General features: G+C 43.0%; 1 protein-coding gene across 12 annotated transcripts in view; it reads left to right on the top strand.

The window, feature by feature from the left end:
* gramd1ba (GRAM domain containing 1Ba) overlaps positions 1 to 12,641 on the top strand; it is a 63,938-nt gene that overhangs the window by 34,734 nt on the left and 16,563 nt on the right. For 6 of the 12 annotated variants that reach the window (XM_027015425.2, XM_027015428.2, XM_027015433.2 and 3 more), the window contains 2 exons: positions 10,308 to 10,527; positions 11,225 to 11,245. In XM_027015425.2, coding sequence (XP_026871226.2) covers positions 10,405 to 10,527; positions 11,225 to 11,245 — 144 coding nt within the window. In that variant the 5' untranslated portion in view covers positions 10,308 to 10,404. Of the gene's footprint in view, positions 1 to 509; positions 848 to 5,152; positions 5,215 to 10,307; positions 10,528 to 11,224; positions 11,246 to 12,641 lie in introns of those variants that run through there. The other 6 variants (XM_027015436.2, XM_027015435.2, XM_027015429.2 and 3 more) reach the window with 4 other exon arrangements.

Raw genomic sequence — 12,641 nt, 5'->3', positions numbered from 1 at the left:
AAGAGCATGTTACATTGCTGAACACCTGGGCAATAGCATTTCCCCAGGCTAGAGTTCAAAGACTGAACACATACACACATGCAACCTCCCTGCACACACACGCAAACACATAATTGTCAGAGTGCTCTGTATATCCTGTATTAAGGGATTAGAAGACCAGCTGGATAATCCTGTCATGTGTTGTGCAGACAAACACACACACACACACACACACACACACACACACACACTTGGCTTGTACACACTCACACGCATGAGCTCATACATACATAAATACTTTTGTGCATACACAGACACACTCACATACACATAAAGCATCATGGGGCAGAAGGGCTGAGAAGGAGTGCTACACATGGCTCCATTGAGGACCCAGAGTGAGAGAGAGCAGGAATCTGATTCTTTCATCTGAAGAGGAAGCAGACTGTGGAGCACAGGAGGAGGTGGGGCTTCGGGGAAACGGAGCATGCTCAGTGAGCACTGGAGACCGGCAAAAGAGGCTTGTACTTTTATCTGCAGTAGGGCTGCAAGAGCAAGCGAAACAGAGGGTGCTGCATTTTGGAGAGCACGCGTGTGTGTGTGTGTGTGTGTGTGTGTGTGTGTGTGCGCACATGAGGGGCTGCTGATCAGTGGTCGGGACAGACAGGGCTCTTAGCAAGCGAGAAATGTGTTAGCAGAGGCTTCTCCAGCCGTGTCGCTGCGCATGGCACGGGCCGAGCTGCTCGGGACTGCCCCCTCCTCCCCCTCACCCCCGCCATGCTACTGGATGCCCGGCCAGCCGAGCGGCAAGATGACGCTATGGCAATAGGACAGCCTGCACCGCACTAATGAAAGGCTTCAAGCTCGCCTGGTAAGAACCGTTCCCTTCCCAGCCAGCAAGGGTGTACCTGCCGTTACCTGGCCTCTCCTCTCCTCTCCTCTCCTCCTCTCCTCTCCTCTCCTCTCCTCTCCTCTCCTCTCCTCTCCTCTCCTCTCCTCTCTCACTGCAGTACTGCTGCTGCTGCTGTCTGTGTGCGCCTGGTGTATGTGTGCGTGTCTGTGTGCATGCGCCTCCTCCTGCTGGCTGATGGATATTTTTAGTGCTGAGCTGCACTGCACCGGGGGCCCAGAGAGACCCGGCAGGACTTTGAGAGGCAGCTGCTGCTCACCTGCTGCCTTCCTGCCCTTGGTCCCTCTGCTCTCCCTACCCGAGCCCCCCCCCCATCCACCAGCTCGCCCGTCCAGACCGCATCATCCCGCAAGCCCTGTTCCTAAACCCCACCAGCCCCTTTGCTGCTGGGAGTATTACCGGAGGGTTTGTTTACATTACCAATGCTTCAGCACAGGCTAACTAGTACGGCTCTTACGACTAACGCCCCAATCTGCCCCTCCGGGTTGAACAGACTAGCACTTTTGGCAGGTATCCTGGAACCTCCCTCTGTCAAGTCCAAGTGTGTGGAGGAGTCCAGAACAGGAGCCAGCCAAGCATCCATCATGCAGGGAGTCATACAAGATCCCCTGCTCTTCAGATCCCCCCTCCTGTGCCCTGTCGCCCCCACGTTCCCCCGGCTGCTGGAGAGAGAGGGTGGGGAGACTAGTGCTCAGCTCTGCATGTATATAAAGTCCAGCCCGTTTTGCCATCAGAATGGTTCTCTGTTTGTGAGCAGTAGCCTTTATTGGGCTCACCGTGAGAGCAGACGGGAATTAGAATGACTCAGTGATTTTTTTTTTTTTTGTGATGATGAATAGTGCACACTTGATCAGGTGCCCATCACCCATATAAAGTTATAAAATTTCACTCTGAGGAGAGAAAATCTGAGTCTTCACTTTCATCCCTTTATATTTTTAAAATGTCTCCTGATGGCCTGCTGTCAGGAACTAGCTTATCATGTTTGTTTTAATGTTTATTTCATGGTTTTAACCTGTCACAGTCTCATTAGATGAGTAATTTAGACAAATACATTCTATACAGTCACTTTTGCAAATGTTTGGGAACGTATTTTCCATAGAGGTGAACTAAGAGAGGCGGGTCATTTGGTTCTGGTTCTAGTCGATGGCATATGCTGCTCTGCTGGTTCCGGTTCATGCTGCTCTGTTGGTTCCGGTTCTAGTCGATGGCATATGCTGCTCAGTTGGTTCCTGTTCTAGTCGATGTCATATGCTGCTCAGTTGGTTCCTGTTCTAGTCGATGTCATATGCTGCTCAGTTGGTTCCTGTTCTAGTCGATGTCATATGCTGCTCAGTTGGTTCTGGTTCTAGTCGATGCCATATGCTGCGCTGTTGGTTCCGGTTCTAGTCGATGGCATATGCTGCTCTGTTGGTTCCGGTTCTAGTCGATGGCATATGCTGCTCTGTGTTGCACGGAAAGGGTCACAGAAACTGGGACGAGCAACAGCAGGAAATCACCAGCAAGCAGTACCTGTGAAGACGTGGGTTGCCTTAAAGGATACTCTTAGAAAATATGCTAACATTTCCTTAAAATGAATGAAATGCGGTTGAGGTCACTTAACATATGAGATTAAATGTGCTAGTCTCCAGCATATTTCACCTCAGCGTTATTTATAACACTTTTGAGATGAGGCACGAATTCCCTTAAAGAAAGAGCCCTGTGGAATTCACAGCTGCGAGAACTCGTATTCCATTCGAGGTGATCAAACTGACTACACAGCAGTGTCAACTAAAAAGATTTAATTAGAATGAGTGGAGATGCAAAACCAAACAGTGTTGTGTAAAAAATGTCTGTCAATGACACGCCTGTCATTTTTATTCTAATTGACCAGCCTCATAGCGTACATCTAATCTATTACATAAATAAGTTATAAGGTAGGCTAGAAGCTTTGTGGTGTCATTCATCTGTATTTATTACAGTGTTTAGTGATTTTACTGTCTGTGTTGTGGAAGGGTAATGAATTTGCAGAGAGTTTACTGCCCCCTGCAGCCATGGTGCCTACAGCTTGAGGGTCAGTGGCTGCTTTAATCCTGCTTTATGTTCAGTAGGCTGCCAAATTCTCCTGCCCTAGTTTAGCTGCTAGCAGGTCACAGCACATATAGAGTGGGTTTCCCAGTTCAGATTCGATCACATGACCCCCCCCCCCCCCCCCCCAACCTCCAGTAAGGCACATTGGAGTTCCTCCATCTCATCTCCAGCAGGAGCAGCATGTGAGATCAGACTGCCATCAAGGCAGCCTCTTTCTAACATGATCAGTCACATCATATCTGTGGTCGTCCGATTATAGGTAGTCAAATATTTTGGCATTTGCTATTAGTTAAAAATGAATGCATACGATGGCATATCAGCTTTGTATCGGTGTGTGGCAGCATGTGTGTCACACATTGCTGAGGTTGACATTAAGGAGGTTGCTGTGGGGACTCTGTCCTCTGCACTCTTCAGTCTGCTGAGTCGATTATGTCACATTTACATTTACTGCAGCAGCTGATCGATGTTCTGTTTTCAGAGTTCAGTTTCAGCATTGTCAGGCCGTGACCCCCGCTGCAGTGGTCTGAAATCCCTCGGCTGGCATCCTTTTGCTGCGGTAATTAGGACTCATTTTTTTAGCAGGATGTGTTTGAAATCTGCCCTCTGCTTTGCTGCACTATAGACATCTCGGAGGCGCCTGACCACATGTGGTCTCTCTGTCCCTATAAAAGCAAATACCGAACGCCATTTTATTTTTCTCAAGGGCAGACTTCACCACCGCAGACCTGTCAAATCCAGCACTGGTCTCTCAAACAGGCTGTACTTGCACCTGCATAACTGAAGGGCTCCAAATGGCTTCTCTGTAAACAATACTCTACCCTATAAACAATGCTCTGCAGTGCAGTTTTGCTCTGCTTAGCAATCCATCTTTGGCATTCTTTGTACTGTTTTAAGAGGCCTTCAGACACTCATAGAGTGTAGCTATGGTTCATATGGGAAGTGCAATATGTTACCAAATCATCCTTCCATGTCCTTAGTTTTGAAAGTGAATTTTACAGCCCACAGGCACTCCCCTCCAATGCTGCGCCTTGCTCACCGACAGCACCTGAAGATGCCACTTCAGAGTGGATTTCTCTCTGCCGTCAACCTACTGCCAGAGCTTGGGTTTTTTTAATTTTGTTTTGTTAGTCAGGCTGATACTGTGATTTGTCTGTTTTCATGGATAATAAAGACTCACCTCAACTGCACCTGCGTCTCGTTCCCGCCCTGCCTGTCACACTTACATCAATTACTCTCTCTTATAACTACAAACCTTACATATTAACTTCACTGTAGTGATTGAATACATTCGTAGATGTTGCTGAATAATATTCCTCAAGGTTAATAATAAGAACATAAGTCTAACAAGTCTGAAGTTTATGAGGTTAAATAGGGAGAGGACAAAAAAAGTCACAGGTGCTCGTGGTTAATACTCTGGTGATGGAAAGCAGGGCAGGTGTGCTGGTGTGTGTGTGTGTGTGTGTGTTTGTGTGTATGATTTTCTTTACTGTAAATAGTCTTTGGTAGTTTTTGTGTGTGTAGGAATATGGGGGTTATTAGATAGCTAAGGCTACATGACATGTGAATTATGTAGTTTATAAGCTTGTTTATGTTTATACATCCCTGTTATATTGTAGTCATATGTTTATATACATACAAAACTCTTGGACTCTTACAGCATTCAGTTACAATAGTCCCCCAGAGTAGCGTTGTGGTGGTAGAGACTCTGCCTGGGATTTAAAAAAAAAAATGTGAAAAAAAAAGCAAAAGGGAAATGTGGGAATGATGGTGCTGTTGAGAGCGAGAAGGAGAGGTCTGGGGAAGTTGGAGTGGAGGCGGAGCCTGAATCGTCACGGTGATCGTCACTGCTGCTGCCACTGCTGACGTGTGCGCTTCCATTCATGAAAAGCATGAATACCGAACGAGCCAACAGGCTTACGGCAACAAGCAGGAGCAATTATGCAGAATGGAAGCCAACGCCCTCCTCCTGTTCATGTGCTCCATCAGTCCTATACAGAAGGAGAGTGAGGGAAAGAGAGGGGGAGAGAGAGAGAGAGAGAGACAGTAGCAGTGAGCAAGTTTGTGTGAGATAGCGTGTGTCTGAGCGCTCGGCTCGGCTCAGCTGTTTGTCTGGGATTCGCAGGGAGGCGGTTCCTCATCCTCTTACTCCCACCCGCCCCCCCTGCCCCCCCTGCCCCCCCAACACTCCATCCTCGGGGCTGCTGGATGAATGAAGGAGAACAGGAGCATTGTGCTTTTACGCGGTCCTTCATGGCTTCCAGGTTTGTCCACATCTGACCATGTTTGACAAATCTCCATTAAGCTCAGTCATTATTTGCACAATGGGGGAACGGCTGGGGGTGGTTGTTGTTTTCATCTGTGCTAGCTCTCGTGCATGGTTACACACAAGCGGTGTGCTCACTGGCTCATCTGTCTTCATGTGGAGAAACAGTGCAGTGGGGGGTTGAGTTCTTCTGAGCAAGCATGCTTTTTCCCCCTTTCCTCAGCAGAACTGTCCAATGCAGAATTAATTAATGTGCTGTTTGTCTGTTAGTAGTTTTTTTTACAAATGGTAGCATTCTATATTTTAACCCAGCACACTAAAGATGCCTCCATATCTGTATTGGGGGCTACATTGCTTCAGGGATGCAGCATCTCCATCTCTGTGGTTGCCGGGAAGCGCTTTCAGCCGAGCAGTACAGAATGGTGAGAAAGGGAGCAGGTCCCAGTGCTCAGCAATGTGTTAGATTACCCTGTTAGTGCTGTTGTTTTCCTTCCACCTCCACTCCATCAGTATTCGTGTGGCCGTTTGAATAGGTGGCTGTCATTCAGCTTTCCTCTTTGAGAGAAGATAAAACAATCCAAGTCATTTGGACTCCAGATCACAATCTTGGTGAACTATATGCTCGTATTAAACCGTGATAGTTATGTGGCAGTGAAATCAGAAATGTGACAGTTTACACATGACTTTATGGATAATTTACTAGTAACTTGGCAGACATCTTGACATGGAAATGTAAATAATTTATTTGTCATTGGGACTTGACATTAACAGCCATTACACATGAAATCTGTTTGCTTTAGTTAGTAAGAATTTGTTATCCATATGCTTGAAAATTCATAATCCCTTTTGTTAATTGTATTGCATCGCGCTGAACACAGATCTCATGTCAGCTGGTTGCTAGTGTCATAATAAAAGAGAAGGCAGTGTAATATGTGTCACAGGATTCAGGTCAGTTTCATTGCAGTTCTGTGTGGGTGCACTATGCTTTTCATGGTTGTCACGGTGCTCCTTTGATGTGTCAGGAAACCCTTGAGGTGATGGACATTCTGCTACATGTTAGTGTAAAGGTGTTCTGTAATAGATATGACACCCCCCCCAGCGCGCACACATGCGCGCGCACACACACACACACACACACACACACACACACACACAGTTCCTGTAGTAGCATCTAGTAAGCTATTTTAAAGGTGACATACTATGAACCACAAACAGTTGTAATTTCCTACAAATGTAAATCCTGCATAAGCAAAACAGGGTCATAAAATGGAACAATTTGTTACATAAAAGTCTTGACTGATTAATATTTATATCCCTAAAATTTTCATACACCAGCTCATGTTCTAGCCCAGACAATATTAACAAGCACCTGCACAGCCAAAATTTCAAAGGTTCTTCAGGTATTGTGAAAAATAAAACTAAGAAAATGGAGAAAGTGGCTTGGTTGATATTCATTTTTAACAGGACCCCAGACATGTTTGCTCTCCACCTTTCTTTGCTATCCACATTTCACTCCGAATAGTTTCTCAAACCTTAGGGAAGGCTTCGCTCAGCATTCGTAACAGAAAGGATGGGCAGTTCTGTCTTAATTGGCATCACACGCCTGACCACATCCTTTAAATAGCTATTATATAGCAATTCTAGCTATGTGATTTTATGATTTTAGTGAGCTAACCAGTTGAATTTACTTTGTAGCTTAGTTACTAGCAAGTTCTAAGCAATCTGTGATGACCTAGCTTATTCACACCGAGATTCATTTTCCTGCCAGTGTCCCATTCAAATAGCTTGCATTGCTATGCAATGTTAAAATGTATAATATAAAATGTATCCTTGTCAATCCCTTTATCGGGTAAATTTCTAATGTGTAGTTCATCAACAATATCTCAGAAACTGTCTAGCTAACTAGTTAAGTTTGGCTGCTTAGAGATTGCTTAGAGATATCTACTCTAAAGCTTGCTAACCTTAGCTTTCCCACTACTGAAGTGGAAACGACTGTCATTTGACAAGACATCTAGTCAATCTGTTAATCAGTTTTGTTGGAGAACTGAAATATCATCCAATGCAGGCTGCATACGAGCATATATGGCTGGATGCCTAAACTTTCCATGGTTCACCTCACAGTTAGCTAGCAATTGATTTTGATCTGCTGATTCTGTGAGATATCGTGGTTCCTCGTTGTAAACCAGCCAATTAGAGCATTTATTCATAAGTCCATCAAAGTTTTTTTTTAATTTAAATTTTATTTTTTTATTTTTACTTATTTATTTATTTAAATTAAATAGCTCATTTCATTCTAGGGTCAAATCATAGGGTTGTAATTGGACATGTAAACTGCATCTGGGTATTTTTTTGCCCCGATTAGATTTTCTATATTAGACATAAATAAAGCAGAAAACATAATGCACTGGTTGAAGAAAAACTGTCATTTTACAATTGCATGCATAATTTCAGTGTGGGAAAATGCTATTATTATTATTAATATTATGGTATAGTAATTCTGACAAGGTGGTCATAGTTAAGTAAAAAATATTGATCATCATTAAAGGAAGGATCATGTCACCTCATTAGAGGTGAGTGATAAGGTGCGCACGCATATTCTTAGGTTTATGAGTGGACTCGCAAGTGTGTAGTTTGCAAATAAAAAATGATTTATTTATATGTAATACAATGTTTTATGATTGTATGAGAATTAAATTATTTGCAGTTTAATTACTGAAAAGAAATTCATTTTCATATTACGTTACCCTGTATGTACACCCCATCTACCCATCTCTGTCCCTCTGTCTATATCTCTCTGCTTATATCCCTCTGTCTATATCTCTATATCCCTCTGTCTATATCTCTCTGGCTGTATCTCTCTGTCTATATCTCCCTGTCCCTCTGTCTATATCCCTCTGTCTATATCTCTCTGTCCCTCTGTCTATATCTCTCTGTCTATATCTCTCTGACTCTCTCTATAGCACCTTCCTTTTACTTGTCTACCTTCCTCTTCCTATGTGTCTCCCCTCTTCCACTCTGTCTCTCACTCTTTCTTTCCCACTTTATTTCTCTGTCACCTTTTTCTCTCTCTCTCTCACACACACACACACACACACACTCATTATGTGTCTCTTTTCTCCTCCCTCTCTCGGTTTATTTGGTTCCTTCAGGGTAGCAGTTTGATCTGTCTCCACAGTAAGATGTTCTTGTATGTAATTGTTTAAAAGTCTCTGCTCTTATTTTACCATTGGACATTCAGTGCGCTACTGTTTTATTTTTGCACTAATGTACATGCACTCAATTGAGTGATATACCAAGTTTGTTTTTCAGACTCTCTGTACTTTAAATTTGCCTTCTTGTGTTTGAACATTTTTGTCTTGCTGGAAATCATCTCAGTGATGATGTTTATGAGAGTGTTTAAACACAGCCCATCTCATTGACCATGCATTCGTGCCTTATGAGAAATGAACATTCTGAACTCTGAACACGATCCTCTACTCTAGTCATAGAGGATCCTCATGTTACCCTGGTAGAGCTTAATCAAAGCACAAATGGCTGAGTCTGCTCATGACTGTTTCTGTCCTCTGGATGTGATCTGAGACCTGTATGTGAGGCTCACAGTAGCACTTTATGCAATTAATATGTTCATAGAAAATTCCAGAAATGCTTGACTCTTTCCACCTTGTGGCGAAAGGACCACTGGCTTTATTGTGATATTGCCTCCAGGGTTTGATAACCATTAGTCTATAGTGTAGGATCATGTTTAAATCAGTTGTACTCAAGAGGTCACCCCTAGAGCTGTGATCTCAATAGGTATCTGTGACAACTGTAGATCTGATTCTAGTTTGACATGTTACATCCCTCTCATAGTTAAGGAAATCTGGTGATTTCTCCAAATAAGGTGTCTGGATTTATGGCCCTAGATATGAATGCTAGATGATTTATATGTTCATGTTTGTGATATTTGTGCATTTATACAGGTGTATAAATGTTTGTATATGAATTCATTTCACCAATATGTTTGTGTCTGTTAATTGGACAGTAAGGACAATGAGTGATTCTAATCACCACCTTTCTACCCTGGCCTGGGGGATTAGAACACTAACAACCCATGTGATGAGGCACTTCTGCTTCCATGTAAAGCCCCTCTTTAATCAAAGCCATGGCTGCTGTGCTCTTCCCGGGTGTCCACAGCTCGGGGGAGAGCTGTCAGCTTGTGTCCATTCCTGGCAGCTGACAGAGCGGATGCGGACGTACCATTGGACAGCATAATGCCTCTGCCTTGGCCCTCTTTACGGGCCTGTGATTCCTTACCTGCTTGCCAAGAGGAGTTCCCATTTTCCAGCATTCATAGAACCTCGTTCAGTTCTGCAAAGCTCATAAAGAAGTATGTGATAGATTTCTGCATGATATGGACAACATATTGCATACTACTACATTCTGTACTGGCCTGTGTTGATTTGACCAAAATGATTTAGGTTTAATGAATCCCAAGAACACTGGTTTGAACTTTCAAATGCAAATTAAAGCCTGCATCTGTCGAATATTTTCTGTGTACCACTACAAATAAACTCATTTATGCAAGCAGCTGTCTAATGTGGTCATATGCATGAGTTGTGTTTGACAAAGAGCAAAGATGTTGTGGAAGGGGTCAAAAGATTATTTTTCTAATTTTTTAGTAATTCATTCTTGGAATTCTTGGAATATTCTCCTTTTCTTGCACATTTCTTCAATTAATACCCATCTCTAATATATCTGGAGTCTATTTTTGAGAATTAAAAAGCTTTAAAACATGAAGATGAGTTGCTCTTGATTGCAAATGCCCTAATGTTATTTCTCTTTCATTTCTTTAATTTTTCATTTTAATTTCTTTATCTCACAAAAATTGCATGTGCACATGCACGTGGTTTGTCTAAGGCTGTCTAAACATACACTTTACCAATGTTCATCTGCTGCCTGAAGTCACTCTACATGATGGTGTTTTAAATATAACTGTAAAACTGAAAAGAAAAAGTAAAAATAACCGTGTAACAAAAGATGAAGCTGTGAAAGAGGTGGTGAGACTGACATGTTTCTTTTTGTCACTCACCCCTACACCTGCCCCTCCCCCAGCACTGCCAGTAACTCGAACCGGAGCACGCCCACTTGCTCGCCCGTTCTTCGCAAGCGCTCGCGCTCGCCCACGCCCCTGAGTCCTGAGGGAGAGGCCATGGTGGAGAAGGGCTCTGACCATTCCTCTGATAAGTCCCCCTCCACCCCCGAGCAGGTCATCCAACGCACCTACAGCCAGTCTGGACATACCACAACCCGCAGCGGGGGCAAGAACTCCAAGGTGAGCGTAAACACGCGCACAAATCACACACACTCGCGCGCATTCACAACATGCACCATATACCTGGATATACTGTAATTGCATTTTAAGTCTTCACATAGATCTGGTACTATTTAAAGGAATGTAAGAGACATTATTAATGACATTTTTTTAACGTGATGTCAAAATGTAATTACTCAGATGCGAAAATCTTTAAAGAAAATCTATATTATATGACTGCTATTCAAGAAAATGAAAAGAAAGTTATTGATCATAAATGCTGAATGATTAAGTGCTGAACCTAGGGTCAACTAAATCTATCTCTGATAAAAAAAAAAAGTATTCCTGTAAATACAAACTTCCTTCTAAAATGGTTTTGTTTGTTTTGTGTTTTTATTTTTTGAAACTATGTGGTGAAACAGTTGTAGTGTGATTCCCGTAGTTGGATTCCCACGCTCTCTATGACTGCTTGAATCTGAACGCATGGCCATTACATCATCAGTATTGCAGTAAACAAGGCCCCACATGCCTCATCTCATCTTTCCCTCATACATGTTCCACTCTTCATGAACATGAAGTGCCATTTCTCTTTTGAAATCGCCTAAAACTGTTTCAGCTCATTCTGGTTTTGTTCCTTGTACACAGTGTTTGATTTTGTTGTTTTCTTTTTTTCCCCTTTGTTTTCTGAATTCTTTGTTCTTTTTCTCATGCATGCTAGTCACACAAGAGACTGTCCAAAGTAAGCATCACACTTTTTTCGCACTTCTCCCCCCCCTGCCTTTTGTTGTTTTCTGCTGTGTGTACTGATGAGGCCCTGCTTCCTAATCCTAGCAGTGCTGGGCCACTCTTCACATGTACCCTTTCTCCACAAAACCTTTCCTACCAAAAACCATGAATATTCCTCATATCCTTAACCTCACTGGACCTTATTTTCTGAGATTTCCGTGCTGATCATTTAGAGCAGTGGTCACCGACCCTGTTCATGGAGATCTGACTTTTGGCAGAGTGATGCCAATTGTCTGAATCAAGCAGAAGATACAGGCAGGAACCGAACTCTGAAGGAAGATTGTTAAATCTCCAGGAACAGCATTGGTGACCACTGTGTTCGGCCACTGTGTGTCTTTGTTCTTGAACTAAGGCGAACCTTCTCACAGAAGCTCAGCCTTGTGCCTGCGCTCTCACTATTATTACTTTGTCTTAAGTTATTAGATGCTTATGTTCTTTGGCTAATATTATCCATCTCACCCTGCTGCCTGTGGTCTGCTTTTTAATCCTCTGCTTCTGCTAACATGCCATTTTTTAATACCCCTGCGAACTTGCCATAGTCATCATCACATTCACACTGTACTCCTCCTAGTTGTTCAAAAATAAGCCTTTTCCTGTCAAAGCTAATGCAGTCTAATAAAAGTGTGAATTGCTGGTCAATAGTTAGTGCTATTAATATTCGTTTTAGTGCAATTTTTTTTTTATTTCATTTTTTTTCTCAGATTTTAGATAATTAATGTTAAATGTTCATTGTAATATAAGAGAATATTCCTCCAAAGTTACTGTACAGAAGAATCCTTTAGAAAAGCAGATTTGTGTCTTCAGTGTAGAAAATAGTACTTTTTATTACCGAAATGATGGAAACAAAAAACGAGTGAGCATCTTTACTTCCTTGCATAGGGGTATATGTGATGTGCATGTGCACAGACACATTTACGTAGTTGGAATATTTAACCTACTCTGGTGTTGCATCTGTGGTTGTGATTGGAGCAGCATTAGTGGTGAGTGGGTGCATAACTGAACAGTTACCCTCTCAGAGGACACAGATTATAAAGATACGAAGGGCTGACTCGATCATTATTGGTGCTCCATTTACAGCCCCCCCCGCACACACACACACACACACACACACACACACACACACACACACAAGCAAGCTTCGGGATAGCTTTACTTTCTTCTGTGACCTCTAAATTTGTGTTTGATGTTGTTCACGCTGAGCCTTTGGGCTCCTCTATGGCAGACTAAGTAATGCAAAGTGAAGTTAAGGTTGTTTATTCCCATATGAGGGGAGAGCAGGCAGCATTACACAACTGAACAGCCCAGATGGGCCATTGCAGCACATAGGAGCTTCTTCAGCTATTTTGAAA

This window comes from Electrophorus electricus, chromosome 17 (assembly GCF_013358815.1).
Source record: "Electrophorus electricus isolate fEleEle1 chromosome 17, fEleEle1.pri, whole genome shotgun sequence".
NCBI lineage: Eukaryota > Metazoa > Chordata > Actinopteri > Gymnotiformes > Gymnotidae > Electrophorus > Electrophorus electricus.
Note: the sequence above shows the minus strand (reverse complement) of the source record. Positions and strands in the feature narration are given on the sequence as shown.